The sequence below is a fragment of the Sinocyclocheilus anshuiensis genome, unplaced genomic scaffold, assembly GCF_001515605.1.
Source record: "Sinocyclocheilus anshuiensis isolate Anshui unplaced genomic scaffold, SAMN03320099.WGS_v1.1 scaffold1823, whole genome shotgun sequence".
Classification (NCBI taxonomy): domain Eukaryota; kingdom Metazoa; phylum Chordata; class Actinopteri; order Cypriniformes; family Cyprinidae; genus Sinocyclocheilus; species Sinocyclocheilus anshuiensis.
In genome coordinates, this window is record NW_015549711.1 from 11,578 (window position 1) to 31,590 (window position 20,013).

The 20,013-nt window shown below is 36.4% G+C and overlaps 1 protein-coding gene across 4 annotated transcripts in view; it reads right to left on the reverse strand.

The window, feature by feature from the left end:
• Positions 1 to 2,892: 2,892 nt before the first annotated feature.
• Positions 2,893 to 20,013, reverse strand: part of tbc1d19 (TBC1 domain family, member 19) — a 32,222-nt gene continuing 15,101 nt past the window's right edge. The window contains exons 11-22 of one of the 4 annotated variants that reach the window (XM_016450099.1): positions 19,108 to 19,220; positions 16,167 to 16,241; positions 15,818 to 15,880; positions 13,102 to 13,186; positions 12,975 to 13,019; positions 12,735 to 12,767; positions 12,542 to 12,651; positions 12,332 to 12,423; positions 5,994 to 6,109; positions 5,390 to 5,460; positions 3,638 to 3,722; positions 2,893 to 2,931 (exon numbers count right to left, since the gene is read on the reverse strand). In XM_016450099.1, the coding sequence (XP_016305585.1) occupies positions 3,648 to 3,722; positions 5,390 to 5,460; positions 5,994 to 6,109; positions 12,332 to 12,423; positions 12,542 to 12,651; positions 12,735 to 12,767; positions 12,975 to 13,019; positions 13,102 to 13,186; positions 15,818 to 15,880; positions 16,167 to 16,241; positions 19,108 to 19,220 (878 nt within the window). In that variant the 3' untranslated portion in view covers positions 2,893 to 2,931; positions 3,638 to 3,647. Of the gene's footprint in view, positions 2,932 to 3,519; positions 3,723 to 5,389; positions 5,461 to 5,993; positions 6,110 to 12,331; positions 12,424 to 12,541; positions 12,652 to 12,734; positions 12,768 to 12,974; positions 13,020 to 13,101; positions 13,187 to 15,817; positions 15,881 to 16,166; positions 16,242 to 19,107; positions 19,221 to 20,013 lie in introns of those variants that run through there. The other 3 variants (XM_016450100.1, XM_016450098.1, XM_016450101.1) reach the window with 3 other exon arrangements.

Below are 20,013 nucleotides of genomic sequence, written 5' to 3' on the forward strand. Positions count from 1 at the left end.
ATGAAAATTTCAGATGGCACTTAGAGGCTTTTGCATCTGAACTCTTCATATTTGCTGTGTTACAGTCACACCAGTTCATAGGTGTGTGTGTGCATAAGTGTGTGTGTGTGTGTGTGGTTTTGCATTCTTGATGTGTTATAGTTTCACCGTCATTGCTGTGTACTTTTTTCTGCATTGTGTCAGATTTGTAGATTGTACACACAAAAATTCTCAGAATTTTTGTGTTTTTGTCTATTTCCCATTCATTTCCTATGGTCGGTCATTTTTGACCGAAGACCACAAGTGTGACTATTTTTTTTACGACCACTTAGTCTGCTCAAATCATGCCCTCAATTTTTTTGTAAAAATTCAAAACAGAAAATTCTTCGGTCAAAAGTGACTGAAGAGCACCACAAAAATGTAGTCATTAATGTAGGGCAATGTAACAGTTGCACTTAACAACATAAAATTATGTTTAGAATGTACAGCTTTTATTGAATGAATAATGAATTAACGGTTTCAAATGTAATTTAGGCAATTTTTCACATGCATTTCTGCATCCAAAAACTGCTTCTAAATAAATAATAGCTACTGTCAAGAACAGACGTAACCTATAAACAAGTGATGTTAGTGTAAAAAAAAGATTTTAGCAATCAAAAGATAATAAACATTGATTAATTGCAATTTGCATAAAATGTATGTTACATTATTGCACATGCAGGGATGTGTAAAGTGCCCCCATTCTCAGAACAAACAGATGATACAGACAAAAGAACACAATTCATTTGGTGTATGACTTCAGAATTACCTGCATTTCCCTTTCAAATCCATCAATAACATTTTTGGTGATCTCAAGGAGTGTAATGAGATCTGAGTTTATTAATAGTCAAACAAAACAGCCATTATGCAAATATGAAAGGCAAATACACATCTCAATCAGTGCTGCTTCTGTTATCCATGGAAATTGCACTTATGTTCAAGTTTGATAAGTGTTCTCATCCAAATTCACTGGCACTAAGCCAAAGCGCTAACCAGAGTATCCTAACTGAAGTAGGTGGCATCTATTATCATTTTAAAACTTATGTCTAAGATCCTTACAAGGACTTATCTGGGAATCTTTAAAACTTACACTGCAACTACAAATGTTGTTTCTATTAGAAACTCTACCATTAACATATAAAATATCCTACATAATGAACCTCATTATCATGAAAGACATTTTTTTTTTAAACTGTCCTGGTATTTAGGTTTGTGGCTGATATGCAATTCTAAGGCATTATATTATATAAGAGTAACAAGTGTTATATTAATATTATTTATATTCTATTATATTCATGTATTTATTTATTTTATTTATATTTCAGATTTCATTTTAATTTTAAGATTTACTAAATGTATGTGATTTTGTCATTTTTATCTTAATTTCTATTTATTGATTTCCGTTCTAGCACTTCATTTTAGTTAGTTGCAAAGGCAACAATTCTAATTTTCATTTGAATTTGGGTTTTTCATCTTATATTTTTTATTTTATTTCAGCTTCATTTAATTAACGAAAATGACTTCCAATAGTTTTAGTTAACAATAACAACACTGAGTTACATACAGTATTTGAGCACTGATAACCATATGGTTCTGCAGGTGCAGTTAACAAAACAGTATATATACCACCTGAGAACCAGCTATCAATCTTGGAAACCTTGTGGGTTGTTCACGTGCAGTTGTATCAAAAGTGGTGCACAAATGGCCAAATAGTGAACAGTCGTCCGCAACTCACTGATGCCAGAGGCAAGCGGAAACAGTTGTGCATTGTTCACAGCGACCACAGGGCCACAGTCCGACAAATAACCAGCAGCTACAACACAAAAGTGGTGCACGGATGGCCAAATGACAAACCATCGTCCAGCTATGTGTTGTCCACAGCTGATTGATGCCAGAGGAGAGCGGAGACTGTCATGCATCGTTCACAGAGACTGCAGGGCCACATTGTGACAAATCACCAGCAGTTACATCAGTGGTGACCAGGGCAATGTGTCACAGCACACAGTTCATCGCAGCCTTCTGCGTGCGGGCCTGAACAGCCCATGACCCAGCCGGGTCCTCATGCTAACTGCACAATGGCCAACAGAGCATGAATTGGGCATAATGGAAGAAAGTGGCCTGGTCTGATGAATCAAGATTCCTGGTGCATCGCATCGACGGCCAAGGCTTGATACGTCAATTACCATCAGTGGCTATGGCACCTGGATGCACTGTTTGGTGGATACAGGCTGGCGATGGTGGTGTTATGCTGTGGGCAATGTTTTCTTGGGCCACGTTAGGCCCTATTATCCCAACAGCACAATTCCTGACACTGTACTGTCAGGTATCTGAACACTGATGCGAACCAAGCACACCCATTCATGGCAACCTGCCGGTGATGGTCATTATCAACAGGATAATGCGGCATGCCACAAGGAGTAGTTCAAACAACATGATGGTGAATTTCTGTTAATGCCTTGGCCTCCAAATTCACCCAGTCAAACATCTGTGGTTCGACTTGGAAAAGCAGGTTCACGCTACATCACCACCATCCCGCAATGTACAGGAACTGGAGGACTTGCTGTTGACATTATGGTACCAGATACCCCAGGAGACCTATGGCCTCGCCATGTGGCCACTGTTTTGTGGGCTAAAGGAGGTCCTACAGGTTAGGTGGCCATGATGTAATGGCTCATCGATACATATATTCATATATGTGTATATATGCGTGTATATACAGTATGTATATAGGATGTTTAAGATTATAAAAATCAAATGACAGCATATAAATCATAAATTATTCTGTTCCATGTCTAGTCTTTTCCCCTTGTGTCACTATTGCAGTTCAAACAATTCCCTGGAAATCTTATAGTCAACCCAACCTGAAGTGGGGCGTCTGCAATTCATTGTACTCCTGTAATCGAATGCATTTCTCTGTGAAAAAGGAAAAAGCTATGAGGGACTTCAATTGATCCATTTGGAATTCACTGAATCTTGAGAGGCAGTTACATGCAGTACCAGAATGGTGCAAGAAGTTAGGGGTTGCTAAGTAAGAGGAATCTGTTACATCAGGTAAAAAATGAAGTCGCTTCACAGCCATATTGCTACTTATAAGAACACTTCACACAACATTTTTTTTTTACTCACCCACAGGTTGTTCCAAACCTGTATGACTTTTCTTCTTCTGTGGAACATACAAGACAATTTTTTGAGAAAAGATTTACGGTAAGTCCATAAAATTAAATAATAAAAATAATAATTCATTACATTTATATAGCGCTTTTCTAGGCACTCAAAGTGCTTTACATTGTCAAGATACTTTGGTATCTCCTCATCCACCACCAGTGTGCAGCATCCACCTGGATGATGCAACGGCAGCCATAGTGCGCCAGAACGCCCACCACACACCAGCTTATTGGTGGAGTGCATGTCAATGGTAACCAAAACTATGAGATCACCAATATTCTTCAATCATTTTCTTTTATGTTCCAAAGACAGAAAGACATACTAATGTTATACAAATGTCATTGGAATGACATGAGGGTGAGTACATTTTCATTTTTGGGTAAACTATCCCTTTAAAGTCAACATCAAATGAAAATGGACTGGAACATCCAGCCACCAAAACAGACAAACACACCGCCAGCTTCTCAGACGGAGGTGGCGAAGAGGAAGATCTGCAGCAAGGGCATCACCTTCAGGGTTGAGAGGTCTGCAAGAACAGCCTGCAAGAAGAAAAAAATTGAAAATGCAAAAACAAAGACTCTTTCTGGCCATGTAATATACAAGCGCGGCTGTAGACTTAAGGTAATGTTGTCCATTATGGTAAATATTCACAACAGAGGCATCCATTCTGATTGCCTGGCAATAAAAACACCAGGCACTTAAGGTGCGGTCATGTTTCGTGCAAGTTCAGCATGCAGATTTCTGAGATGTTCAAGTTGGTCATACGAATTTGCCGCACTCACCAACAAACTCAGTTTGAAACTGACAATGTTATTGACAATGCATAATGACCTTTTTTTATGCATGAGAAAATTTGCTGTTGTGACCACACCTTTAGAACTACCGAACTACAAAGACGCATAACCATCAACCCAGTTTCACCAAATGGAGTCTGCTGGCCCGCACTGATGTGACTCGAGAGCTTGGAAGGTGCTAAGAGTGCATCCGCCTCACAGGAGCCGTTTGGGCGGGGGCCTTCAGAGGGAATCAAATGTTCTCAAGCTTCGGTCCTTAGGGAATTGGAAGCAAATAAATTTAGAGGCCCCTATCAGGTTAGCACGTCTCCTCTAATGTTTCATGACCAGGCCTGGGCGCTAAAAATACAACGTGTTATGATACTTTCTCCTGTAGGGACCAGGTGGTACATAAGCAAGCAGATACTGTCCACCAGCATCTTCACAGTGTCTTGGGGCCCAGGCCGTGCGTCACTGCGGGTTACAGCCAGAATTCATGAAAGCAGGTCAGATGCACTTTTACTACAGCTGTCAATCAAGCAGTTGCATGCCACAGCATCCGACAGTGCAGACCTTTTAGCTAGCATAGGATGCTTTCATAAAAGTTAAACATGTAGAAATTAAGTTTAATATGGGCTTTTGCATATAAAAATGTTAGGTAAAAAAATGTATTTTTATCAACATATACACTAAGTGCCTCTGATTTCAAGGCAAGACATTTTCTGGGTTCAGTACAAGCTAAGCTAAATCAGAATTTGTAGAATGATATTAAATAATTTAGAGTTGTCTCCTGTTTTCCTTAAAACAATGATCTTGGTTACTGTATACAGGCTTTTTCAATGACAGTGAAGGGGAATCTTCACCCAATGTTACCCAAATTATCATGTTACATTGTAATGGCAAGAAAGATGTAAAATTGGATGTAACTTCACACAGAAAGGTTAGTAAGCAATTTATTCCTAACTAAAATCAGTGTTAACACTCTTATTGTTTACATTGTGTCCCTATTTACTTCCATTGTAAGTGCCTCAATGGAACACATTGATATTTGTGTTTATAAAGAAAAAAGGACAATTGGAAACTATTTTGTAGTAATCAACATCATGCCACAAATGCTTCTTATTGGCCTTAACTTGTACTAAACCCAGATATTCTTTTAAGTAATGAGTTATAAACTGTTACACATACAAAGGCACAGAAGGATACACACACACATATAGTGTCGACAGTTCACTGTCATGCTAAAATTCCCATCACATTTGATATCACATCGTCAAAACATTTTAGAGCTGGGGTGTGGGGGACTTGGTCCACTTTTAAAAAGTGGTTATCCCAGCAATTTTGAAACATGTGCCTTGGGTGGACTGGGTTACTAGTGTTGGCTGTGAGTGAAGACACTATTTTTGTATTGCTTAACACACACAAGTAACAACCTCAGCTGATGCCAGTGATGTCACTTCCATTAGGTTTTCGGCTCGGAAGACAAAGACAGCAGCGGCCAGGACTGAAAAAGAGGGACAGACAAACAGTCATCATCCAGGAAATTGGGTGTATGCCATATAACTGACTGACCCTTCTTATTTAAGAGTGCCCTAACATAGAGGTCACATTTTCAAAATGAAGGTAAATTAAAAACAGTTTAACACCTCCTAAACACAGTGATTAACTATTTATCCAATAAGTACCTGACATCAAACTCTGGCTGCATTCAATATGTGATTTGAAACAGTGAAGTGACAGTAAAATGATATGTTTCATGTTCATAATAGTTGGTAAAAGGTCAGACATTAGAAAATGACTGACCCTTCTTATTTAAGAGTGCCCTAACATAGAGGTCACATTTTCAAAATGAAGGTAAATTAAAAACAGTTTAACACCTCCTAAACACAGTGATTAACTATTTATCCAATAAGTACCTGACATCAAACTCTGGCTGCATTCAATATGTGATTTGAAACAGTGAAGTGACAGTAAAATTATATGTTTCATGTTCATAATAGTTGGTAAAAGGTCAGACATTAGAAAATATCGTTCTACCTGCTACTATCTCTAAGGAATCATATCCTAGGATACGGTCCCATAACAATAGGAGCTGGTCAGTGGACAGGTATCCTGAGAAGGCCCGGACTATCCACTTAAAGGCAATACGCAACCTAAGGAAGATACACACACACACACATACACTGAGAAACACTCCCCAAAACATACACACAGTATAGATCTAAACCCTTATTCAAAATTTCTGTTATTTGCTTTCACAAATGTTGAGGTGTGAGACTTGTGTGTGCGTAATTCATCCACTAGATGAAGCTGCACAGTTACAATGTAACACTGTCACTGAAGTGACTTCAAAATTTCAACTGGAAACTAAAGCAACATAAGCTTCATGTGAGTATGTATAATAAATGAGACATTAATGAACATTCACACTTGAGAATAATAATAAATTATATTTAAAAGTATAATTTTTTCAGCAAAAAAACTAAAGTAACGTAAGCTTTATATTAGTATGCATAATAAATTAGGCCTTTGGTTGGTTTTTAGCCCATTGCTATATAGTTGCTAAGATTACTGTGTTTTTAGCACATTGCTATGAATTTGCTAAGGTGCTCCTTGGTGGTGTTTAGCCTGTCGCTATTAAGTTAGGTTACTAAGTTACTAAGGTGATTTAGCATGATGCTTTTCAGCTGCTAAGAGGTTTTGAGAGGTTTTGAACCCATTGCTGTGTGGTTGATGTTCTAGGTGGTTTTAATCATGTTCCTATGCAGTTGCTATTATAATGTGTTCTGGGTGGTTCTTAGCCTCTTGTGGTGGTTCTGGTGGTCGCTTAATATTGCTTTGGTCTCTCTTTCATTGTAAATCCATCTTATTATTCAGCAAGTTGAAATCATCAACTATGGAAAGTTTTGCACAGATCCTTAATAGTTAAGGTTGGGGGTTTAGAATATTATCCTTGCCATAAATATAAGAATTTTATTAAATACATTATTTTGTTATTAATCTAAAGATACAAGATTACATAGATGCTACTACTACTACAGTATGTCTAGGAGCAACATTACTATTTAAATATAGCTACCAGCAGCAATTAAGGGGCCCAATTAAGGGGCAATTAAGCACAACAGAGGTAACATAAAAGGAGCTAAGAAGCTGTCTTTAATTACTCAGTAAAGACAGGGCCCGTATTCTTAAGGATTCTGAGAATCCTCTCAGAGAGCTCCTAATTTATCTTAAAAACCTCTAACTAGGAGTCTTATCTTAAAAGTGATTCAGGACCAATCTGAGAGCCTCTGAGCGAGGAAAATACAATTTTTTTTATCTTAACGAGGAGACAGGGTTGACCCCGTTGCTAGCTATTACACAGTCTTTTTAAGAATGTGATTGGTTGGTTGTTTAAGAAGGAAATAAAAGAGTGCTTTTAAGAGTAGGGTCTATCATAAGCCTTCACTTTGAAATTACAGGCGTAATTTTTCCTGTTTTACCGTACTCTCTCTCTCACACACACACACACACATTATATATGTATATGTATTCTTTATTTTTTATTTACCATGCTGTCATACTTAACATATTTTATAGGAAATGAACAGCGACACAATAAGGTTCTGAAAGTGCTGTAATTGTTTGTAGAGCCCGACCGATATGGGTTTTTTGGGGGCCGATGCCGATATCGATATTAGGGAGTAAAAAAAAAGACCGATATCGATATATCGGCCGATATTCTTTATGTGTAGGCTATATTATAGTACAGTATAGTCAAAAGTTTGGACACACTTCCCATTCAACTTTTGACTGGTACTGTATATAAAATACAGTATATAGCCTACATAAACAGAATATATATATACATAAACACATTTTTTGCAATGATAACTCAAATGTGGTGATCAAACACTTATAATGATGTGACAAACATAGGCCTATGTAGTGGAGGCAGGGTATTTAACAATTTAACAATAAACTTTATTATTCAAAATGAGTCTGACATCAGTGCACTTAGCAGTAAACTTCACTTCACTTATTATAAATAACACAAATAGAACAAAATATATATAACTTGAATTAAGAAATTAAACAAGGTAACTGTGTAGGGCAAGCAAGCTACTACCAAACTAACAGGGTCAGGTTTATGCAGGAAGCACAGCTTTTCCAAATGTAAGCATCTAATATGAATAAATAATAATAATGAATAATATTTTTCACAAATTCTGTGTTGTGTATTTTCTGGTAATCAAATGAACATGCAGAACATGAGGATTCATATTTAAATAAGTCTTTTTGCAGTTTATTATCCACAGACACAGTCTATATATATATATGTACTGACCTGTTTTTTATTTATTCATCAAAAATAATGAAATTCCGTGTTATACAGTAAATTCCGTTTTTATGACAGGATTTCGCGATTCCGTCCATGTGTTCTGCATCGCGGAAATCATAGGGCCCTACTAGCAAACAAATATTATAAGCTCATTGTGAGAGTAAAAGATGGGGACATTGTTGTTTATTTACTTAGCATTGAGTCTCTCCAAGTAGGTGACAAAACGTAGCGTTAAATCACCATTCAACAGACTCAAGCCACCACCGCACTGCCGTCTATTGGACTGCAGAAGATGCTAACTTTTCAATCTGCTACGTTACTGACTGTACTGACAAACTATGCTGACACCGTGTCTGCGCCGCAACAGGAAGCGACAAAGCTACCGTTGAAAATAATTTGAACTTTGTGTCAGCATGTCATAAATAGAACAAGGCATCAGTTTACTGCATCCAGTGTAGACAACATCACTGATTATAATGGGTTTTATTCTACACCGGACTGTTGCGCCGCGCACAATAGAAATTCTATTGTGTTTTGTCGGACCGCACGATGTGATGTGACCGATGTGATAAGCATGAGTTCTGGGCCGTGGCGTGGCCGGTATAAACACCAGCATTGACTGAGTGGCTGCGATCAGGTCCGGTGGCCGTAACACAGGCTTTAATGTGGGCGGATAATTTGAAGCAGCGGACCCGGGTGAAGTTTGAGCTCATCCGCGCATCTCTACACTACACTGACCTGGGTGGCCAGTAGCAAACAATGGAGTGCGCTCTGCTGGACAAACTAAGTAATTACACCAAGTCAGAAGCATTTAATCGTTATATGTTCTGTAAAAAAAAAAGTTAATATCGTCGGCATATTCACCGATACGATATATCTGCACATATCGGCCGATGATATCGGCAAAACGATATATCGGTCGGGCTCTAATTGTTTGTGTGATAACTTTGCTTATAGAAGGTTGTGACAGACCCAATAACTGCTGCATAGTTGTATTTTTCCAGTTGCCAAATATGTTGAAGTAGTTAATGTAGTGATTTACTTCCATTTCTGGTGCTATGGCATTTCTGCGCGGTGTCGGAGATGTTAGCGTGTCTCTAATAAGATCGGTCACAAACATGATCCCTGTACCATCTAATGTGTAGCGTCTTGTTAACTCACTGTCATAAATTGTGTGCAACACATTTCTTCTCCCTCTTCTACCCCTCTTCATGTTTTGTCCCTTTTCTCCACTGCTAAAGAAACTCTTAAGCCTCTTAGAAGTCTTCATCCGTACTCCTAACAATTTTGGACCTTAAGACCTCTTTTAAGGGTTAAGATGCTTTCTGAATTACTTTTTTCTTTACTAGGATCTTTTCTTTAATTTTAAGAGGAAACACCCACATTTCTAAGAATTTTAGCTTAGCATAGATCATTGAATCTGATTAGACCGTTAGCATGTCGCTCAAAAATGACCAAAGAGTTTCTATATTTTTCCTATTTAAAACTTTACTCTTCTGTAGTTACATCGTGTACGAAAATTAAAAGTTGCGATTTTCATGTTGTGACCCATGGTACAGCAGCAAAGTTCCTTGATTATTACGCCGGAATGAGAGTATAGTTCCTAGCCATATCGGCCTAGAAAATCGCAACTTTTCATTTTCTGTCGGTCTTAGTACACGATGTAACTACAGAAGTGTCAAGTTTTAAATAGGAAAAATATAGAAACTCTTTGGTCATTTTTGAGCGAGATGCTAACGGCCTAATCAGATTCAATGATCTATGCTAAACTACAGCTAAAAGTGCTACCGCCAGACCCGGAGATCGGCTGAATGGATTCGAAAACGGTAAAACTCAACTGTTTAACTCTAGGGGAGTTGGAAAATGAGCTATCACTATTTTCAAAAATAGTGGAGTGTTCCTTTAAGTTCCAACCTTGCTTCAACACACCTGTCTATAATTAAGTAGCCCTGAAAACCTTGATTAGCTGATTGAGGTGTGTTTGATTAGGATTGAAGCTGAAATCTGCAGTATGGTAGCTCTCCAGGAGCAGAGTTGGAGACCCCTGTTAAGCCCGAAACACACTGCACGATTTTAGCAATCCTATAAGATCATTGCATGCTACACTGTATGACAAGGATCTAATAAACCTGGCTACGACATGTGTGTAGACTGTACGATGATTACACCTATTGACTCGTAGGCTACGACGCACATTACTATAGAAGAATAAAACTTTATCAGCATGCGCTAGAGGTAAACAACAAGAGCATGATAAATCACACTTTAGCAGTTGTAGTTTTTATGTGTGCTGAAAAAAGTGGAAGCGGCGAAAGAGGAAGGGATAAGAGCTTTAGGTAAGCAGTTTTGTTTTAGCGTCATGTCGAGTTGATTTCATGTCGCATTTTTATTGGTTGGTCAGTAAACGTGGATCGTACCAGCAAACACACTGTGCGATGATCATGCTGTGTCTTTGGTCACAAGACCGTGACAACTGCAGTCTTTGAACCTCTCTCACTGTACGACACAGGACCACTGATTATGAGCCATGATCTGCAGAAATCGCCATGATTGTTTCAATGTATGGTACAGCCAAAAATCGTGCAGTGTGTCTCTGGCTTTAAAGACATTTGTTGATACAGCATTTTGCTACAGAACTCAAAATGGCCGACACTAAAAAAGGCTGACACAGAAAAATTAGGTATCGTCCAATTCGGTATGCCATTCCAAATGCTGAGACCAATCTTATGATTTTTGGCCAAAGTGGTCAGAAGTTATAAACAGAAACGTACATTTTTTTCACTACTTTTTTGAGTAGTGCTGAAACTACTTATGTGCCCTCAGGTCAGGCTTGTTATAACACATACCATGTTTAATCAGAATCCACTAATTCGTTGCATAGATATAGCCTTTTGCACAAACTTTGTAAAATTCGTCAAGGCACTTTACGAAAATGGTTTGATATATCAAAAAGCTTTTGATAACTTTTTGCCAGATTGCTCTGAATATGGTCTTTTATAGTTCAAAAGTTATTAGCAGAAACATGAGCGCAAATTTGGTCTATTGGTGGCGCCAGAGAGTTTGAGTTAGACTCCAAATTTTCTGTTGTTAATGTTTAGACTGTCCTCTATCTGTGTGCCCAATTTCATAACTTTACCCCCAAGTGGTTCTATAATATTCATAAGAGTCATAACAATAAGCTAAAGCGTTTGTAAAATACAGAATTTTACTACAAAATTTGAAATGGTCCACGTTCAAAATGGCTGACATAGGAAAATTGGGTATCATCTGATTTGGTATGCTACTCCAAATCTAATGATATCAGTCTTATGATTGATTAAAGAAAAATGGCAATTGTTTATATCATTCTGACCAGTAGGTGGCGCTATGCCAAAGCTACTCCTGTGCCCTCAAGTCATGCTTGTTATAACACGTACAAAATTTGGTAAGAATCCACTAAAGATATAGCCTCATGTCCATTTTTGTGTGAATTTAATCAAATTCATTAACACGCTTTACGAGAATGGTTTACTCCATTGGAAATCGTTTGATAACTTTTTGCCAAGTAGAAATTTACATTATGGTATGCATTTGACTCACCATGAGCCAAGGCAAAAATATGTTTTGCTTCTAGACCTTACAGTTTAAAAGTTACTAGTAAAAATATGGGTGCAAATTTGGCCTATTGGTGGCGCTAGAGAGTCTGAGATAGAGACTTAAAATTTGCTATGGTTAATATTGCGACTGTCCTCTATCTGTGTGCCAAATTTCATAACCTTCACGCAAGCAATTCTATGGGCTTCCATAGACTTCCAGAGTGGAAGAAGAAGAAGAAGAAGAAGAAGAAGAAGAAGACAAAGACAAAGACGAAGACGAAGACGAAGACGAAGAAGACTAACAGATACAATTGCCCAAACCGTCTAGGAAACTAAACGATTCTGTGCTTGGCCCCTAATAAATGACAAAGAACCAATAAACAAGAATAAAGACCAATTTTCATATTTTTTTATATACTGTATCATACAAGGTATGCTATAAAAATTAATTTATTGAGTAATCTGCTATGTGAACTCACGGCTGGGCTCCAATCTCTCGTAGATGGTAGAAAAGCTGGGGAAGATGAGTCTGCAGTAATCTCTCAAACTGCAAGCACAAAGACACTATACCCTAACACACACACATACACACACAGGTTTGGTGAGCTCAGAATCATCCTAAGTAAACTGACACAAAGGCAATCAATCAGATTACATCAACGTCACACATGCACACACAAGATACTCACAGATGGATGTGAGGAGATAGAGTGTAGTCTGAAGAAGTAGCGAATATACATCTCTCTAAATACGCTGTACAGCTTCGAAGGCTCATTATATAAGAAACACAGTGGTGCAACTGCAGCACAGGATACAGATAGATGATTGTTTACTAAATAGATTTTGCTTTTTGAGGTTATGTGCTTTATTCTTCATACTCACCATACATTGAGAATCCATGAAATGGAATGACACCTATGGGACAGATAGGTCATTTTCTGTTATAACAATTACTGTTATTACAAAATTATTTTGGAAAACTGAAAACTAATAAATCATCTATTAAATGCACTGGCCCTGGTTTCTGACACATTTCAGAGAATTCAACAAATGAAGACTATAAGGTGCATGCTGGGACATGCTGTGATGCAAATACTGTACTTGTAAAAGCTTCTTTCTCACCATTCGGGGGGTAAACCACAGCACACTGCTCTGAGCCAGACTTGCCTGAGAAAAATACATTTTATAGACTGAAAAGAAGCTAAGGAAGATATTATATCAACAAAGCTATATATTCAAAAGACATTACTTTGGATGCAAGATTTAGGCGGTGTAGCGCAGTTGTAGTTGAAATGCTCCAGGACTGCAGTGTCTCGAGAAAAACACAGCAAGACCTGTGGAGAAAAACAATGGTAAAAGAGAGTGATGCAGGGATGATTTTTGAAGGCCAAAAACAGGAATTGAGTTAGCATTTTAGCATTTCCTGTTCTATCGTCCTGAAGACAATGGGGTTTTTCAATTGGTTTTTGGTTAAATTGTTGTTACGTTATCACAAACTGAATTTTAATGTTTTATTCTATGACATAATTAGATCAGTAAAAGCTTTTATTAATCTGCTAAGTTGTGCCAGCAAGACCAGTAAAAGCTTGCTAGCAAGTGGCTTAACAGGACTACAAATGTTATCGGGAACATTAAACAAAACATCACACCGAACAGGTAAAATCATCTACTCACTAGCCTGCTTTTACAGCCTCAGTGTGTTTATCGCACTTGCAAACTATTCTGAAACTTGTAAGGAAAATCGTTTGAAATAAACACTGAAAAATGTGTCATAAGCTTAATGCTAGTGACTATAGTATAGTTGTTTATAGCCGTTTCTGGAAGAAAGAAAAAAAAATTAGGTTTTGGTAAGAAAATCAGAGTGAAACTAACTTCCGGGTTGGCCTACAAAAATATGCATAACTCTATAATTGCCAGCACACACAGACATGGATTACTCACACATTGTATCTTTGCTAAATTGCTTATTTCCTGGTCCAATTACATTTGAATAGCCACTTTAGAGCATTAGCCTGCAGAGGTCAAGCAGATATGTTCTTTCTTTTTTTATTATTTACCTCAAAATGGAAATATAATTAATTTTAAAAACAGCAATCTTTTTAAAATCAGTTATATCTGCTTTCTATGATGGCGGTTTTTCAGTAACTGCATTTTCTTCATTTGTTTTTAATGCATTTCTAAAGCTTTTATAACCGTAAGTGGCCAAATACAGTGCTAGTGACCTAAAAGCTCCAACCAAGTCTTTTTTTTCATATTTTTGAATATTTTTTGGTATTTGCAAACAAAAAGCAACCACACAGAAACACCCTGGCAACCTCTCACAACACCCTAGCATTGTGGTTGCAAATTGTGCTCGGCCAAGTTCCATTATATTATATTATATTATATTAATTATATTATATTATATTAATTATATTAATTATAATAATTATATTATATTATATTATATTATATTATATTATATTATATTATATTATATTATAATAATTATAATAATATTATATTATATTATATTATATTATATTATATTATATTATATTATATTATATTATATTATATTATATTATATTATATTATAATAAAGCAATGTCATCACAGAGAACCTTTAGAGTTTGAATATCTGTTCGCTCTTGCTAATACACTACAAAGAGCCGTTTTTGGACTGAATAGTAATTATGAAAAGTTTGACCCTACTTTTCATAAAATAATCATCATATCATGACCACACAGCATCTGAAATTCTTGAACTACCCAAAGAGTTCACACTAAACCAATATTTACAAGCAGTCCAGCTCCTTTATCACCTCACACCTGCAACTAGTATTACTTATATTATATTATATTATATTATATTATATTATATTATATTATATTATATTATATTATATTATATTATATTATATTATATTATATTATATTATATTATATTATATTATATTATATTATATTATATTATATTATATTATATTATATTATATTATAATAAAGCAATGTCATCACAGAGAACCTTTAGAGTTTGAATATCTGTTCGCTCTTGCTAATACACTACAAAGAGCCGTTTTTGGACTGAATAGTAATTATGAAAAGTTTGACCCTACTTTTCATAAAATAATCATCATATCATGACCACACAGCATCTGAAATTCTTGAACTACCCAAAGAGTTCACACTAAACCAATATTTACAAGCAGTCCAGCTCCTTTATCACCTCACACCTGCAACTCGTATTACTGTTCCATAGTGACAACACAATGTGCTTGTGAAGCTCCAAACAACTGGCTATTTCTGTTGAATATTTCAGAGAAAACTCAGACACAAACAGTCTCAGGACAGAAGTAAGGAGGAATATTGATGGTTGTCCAAAGGATACCAGCTAATGAAACACAAGTAAACAGCAACTTTAAAAATCTCTCTCAAATTGCTTGCTCTTCAGGAATAATTGCTGAACTTAATTTTTTTTCGTAACCATTTATTAAACTAATTTAGGAAGAGTGCATTATTCCCTAAAAAGGCCTCATATTAAAGGCAGTGTATCTTAGCATGTTTAGCTATTTTATAGGAAAAATTAACCTGCGAATTAAATTTGATTATGATTTTGTGGTGAAAGTGAATATCAAGCAGTAGAAATGTAATAAAGCTCATATGACTCATGAATTCCCCATGAATAGAGAAGTCTATTTAGAGCGGTCTATCTGTGCGACTACACAACAGTCCTATCTGTATCTATCTGGCTTTAGGTACATGAGGTCAAAGAGCATGATTTTACATGGGTAACATTCTCACGAGTTTAGTCTACAGCCATATACGTGTTCAAAGACCTCTATCAATGTCAAGTTCAAACTAACTTGGGACATTTTCTCCTCTGATTATCAAAGACTCTCATTTGTGAGAATTCTCATTTGTAATCAGCTGACTGAAAGGTTGTGTTGTATATGTGTAACAGAGAGTGACATGCATTAACTCACTTGATATAAATAGTCCTCAAACACAAAGTAGTAATCGTCATTACTTGCAGTAAGCTTCACATCCTGAGAAGAAAAATCATCAGGCATTTTAATCAGAAAACAGATGCACTAGGGGTACAAAAATGGGACAATTTTTAAATACATAATAGTTTTGCAAACAAAAACAATTTAATCCTATTGCCATTGTATCTGTTTACCAGTTAAGCATATACCGTAAGCTTGATCTTGGAAGAGATGGGTCTTTCAGAACTGTTACTCTCTATTTGTTAAAACCTATTATAGAATATTCAATAGAACAAATGGTGTATACAAAACCATTTCCATCAAATAAACTATACTGTAAATGTACCTTATATATTAGGTTGTCCACCAGCAGGTCATGGTGTATGACTCTAGCCTTCAGCTGTTCATAATGCGTTATGTCCTGTTTAATGAAATAAAAACAAAAGAATTGACACAGAGTCAATTTATCTCAGTCTGCTGAATTGAATGAACCAATACATAATGGATAAAGAAGCACCTATACGCAGATCAAACTATCCCCAGTCATTACAGCTAAGTTAATTATACTAACCAATTAATAAATTAAATTGCTATTGTAAGCAGCATATTAATAAGATTGCTGGGTCAAAAATGTTAAATGTCACAAAAGGCTGTACTGGAACAGATCACTGCAGATCTGAATTAGAACCAGATCTAAATCATCTATGATTTTTTTTTTTATAGTAGTGCAATTTTTTTTTATAACTAAATGCCATTTTCATTTTTCATATATATATATATATATATATATATGAAAAATGTATATTGTCAATGTACATTAGAATAATAGGGTCACACTTTATTTTAAGGTCCAATTCTGGCTATTAACCATTCAAACCATTCCAAACTCCTAATTTGCTGCTTATTAATAGTTAGTGAGGTAGATATTAAAGGGATAGTTCACCTTCAGTTGCTGGTCCCCATTGACTTGCATAGTGTGGTTTTTTTTTTCATACTATGGAAGTCAATGGGGACTAGCAACTGAAGGTGAAATATCCCTTTAAGTGTAGGCATTGGGTAGGATTATGGATGTAAAATATGGTCATGCAGAATATGTGCTTTATAAGTACTAATAAACAGCCAATATATGCATGCTACACTGAACAAAATTATAAACAGAACACTTTTGTTTTTGCCCCCATTTGTCATGAGCTGAACTCAAAAGATCTAAGACTTTTTCTATGTACACAAAAGGCCTATTTCTCTCAAATATTGTTCACAAATCTGTCTAAATCTGTGTTAGTGAGCACTTCTCCTTTGCCGAGATAATCCATCCACCTCACAGGTGTGGCATATCAAGATGCTGATTAGACAGCATGATTATTGCACAGGTGTGCCTTAGGCGGGCCTAAGGCACACCTATGGCACACCTTTCAATTTCTTTAAAATTGAAAGAAAACTTTCAATTTTCCTGCATTCAAGACAAGTCATCCCAGGAAGTTCTTACTTGGAAATCATAATTGCAAGCTAACTTTATCATAATTAACTTTGATTATCCCTTATCATTTTAAACATTTACGCCCTAAGACAGGCTCCAATCATGAGTCTTTTTAAAAGCCCATTGCCCTCCTGTTACCCAGAGGGACAGGATAATTTTCCCCATTTTTCTGAGAATAGGCATGTGAGCTGGTCGCTGTCATCCAGACAGCTGCTTTATCAGTAGTTACATAATTGTTCCACCTGAAACATTTAAACCTCTTGTGATTTCCCCTCTTCCCCTCTCTGTCATTCCACTGGCTCCTGTCCTGCCCACATCTACAGCACTAGCTCAAAAAGTGAGGGATTACTCTACTTGTTTAAAATGTGTCGCCCCACGCCGGGTGTTTGTCTTCTTATTAACACATAGGGAAAGTACATTCTCCAGATGCTGTTTCACTGCTTTAATGAAGGCCCAAGGACCCATCAGCCAGCTGGGAGACATTGCTTCACATCTGAAAATGGCAGCTATTAGATGGCCAGTGTGAAAAATCACAGCGGGTACCTGCTCTGTCATTTCTGCCCCACAAGCAACTCAAAGCTAATTTTATTAGGAAGGATTATGACTGTTTTCACACTTGACTGGACTGCTTGGTCTGGACCAGTGTACAATTTCAAATGTCTTTTCACATTTTGAAAGGCATTATGCTATAAAAAGCATGCAAATTATACATCATTAAGAGCAGCTACCAAACCACCTTTTAAAGCAAACTCAGATATGGCTCAAATATGGTACACATCAGCAAAAACTGGTTTCACACCAACAAAACATACTTCATTCTGATCTCAGCCTTAACAAAATCTCTACTGTAAAAATGTTTACATCTTATATTTAATTTTTATTAACCCTCACAAAACAGTGTAATGCTTTTACTACTTGTACTCTGAAACTGTCATTTGCACAGCATATGGAACATTTCAGCCATGAATGTGTCTGATAAGTACAAATAAATACACATAAAATGTCAGTTCTGGCACATGTTCACAACAACTGCCATAAATGGCAATTAAGATATACAAATGGTTGCATCTCTTTAAAGGTACCTAAATATTTATGGTACTTTTATATATGTTTGAGGATCTGTGCATGACTGTGTTTGTATGAAAGGGAGAAAAAAGTACGGTACATATACACTACCTGGGGTCTACTATAGACTGGGGTTTGTGAAAGAAGTCTCTTGTGTTCACCAAGGTCATTAATTTGATTAGAAATACTGTAAAAACAGCAATATTGTAAAACATTATTATAATTTAATAATTGTTTTTTTTTAAATGCTATGTATTAATGTGACGGCAAAGCTGAATTTTTCACAGTCATTACTTGAGTCTTTAGTGTCAAAGTGATCTTTCATAGATCATTCTAATATGCTGATTTTGTGTTCAAGAAACATTTCTTATTATTATCAATGTATCACCATGATCCATTTGACATTTTCATTGGGATTCTTTGATGAATAGTAAGTTCAAAGGAATAGAGATTATTGGAATTTTTTATATAATTGTCACTTATGATCAATTTAATGTGTTCTTGCTGAATAAAAGTAACAATACTATATATATATAATATATATATTCCCTTTGAAAATGGCTATTGAAACCACTTTACTCTAAAGAAGCACTTCAAGTGAAGACTCTGATAGGTGCAGGGCAGTACCATAACATACACACACACACACACAAAAATTCACTGGCTCACTTCCATCTGTCAAATAACTGAATAACTGTCAAAACAGTGTCCCCTTTCTAAATGCAGTTTGAAATGTAGTCATTACCTCAGGATCATTAGTAGTATTCAGGATGAGAGACCACAGCTGGGCCCTGAGACCGGTGGGGCAGCCCTGCCTGCTGTACTGCTGCGCCGCTGCACTGTCTTGCTCACTCACCACTACAGAAATGCAGAAAAACTCAACTCAAACTTTATTTATAAAGCACTTTCAACACCACGACTGGAACCAAAGTGCTGTACAGAGTAAAGCTGTGTAAGGAGTGAGTACACGAGATAACAGAAACATTACTTAAGACGTCACATGGAAAATTAGAGCTAAAAAGAACAGTTTTATGATCAGAAAAAAACGGTATCAACAATCTTCAGATTACCAACAGAAAACCCCAAAGATAAAACAAGATCAAGAGTATGACCATGCTCATGAGTTGGACCAAAAACACACTGTAAAAGATCAAATGACTCTAATAAATTTAAAAAATCTCTGACCAAGGGCTTTGACGGGCAACACACATGTATATTGAAATCCCCTAAAATTAAAATTTTGTCAAAAGAGGGGACAATTGCAGATAACAGTTCAGAGAATTCTTGTATAAAATCCCCATGAGAGTTTGGGGGTCTATAAATTAAAACACATAGCACAGACTTAAAAGAATTCAATGTAATTAGCTGAGATTCAAACGAACAAAAATAGTCTGAGGGTAAAAGTCTACATTTAAACTTTTCTTTAAAAACAACTGCAAGACCCCCACCCCGGCCAACGGACCTAGGGGTACTGAAAAAACTGCAACCAGCAGAAGAGAGTTCCGAGAGTGAAGACGTGTCGCCCGCGTTAAGCCAAGTCTCAGTAACAAATAAAAAATCAAGTTCGTGAGAGGCAAAGAGATCGTTCAGAATAAAAGTTTTATTTCCCAGAGATCTCGCGTTTATCAACGCCATTGTCACCGGAGTGGTG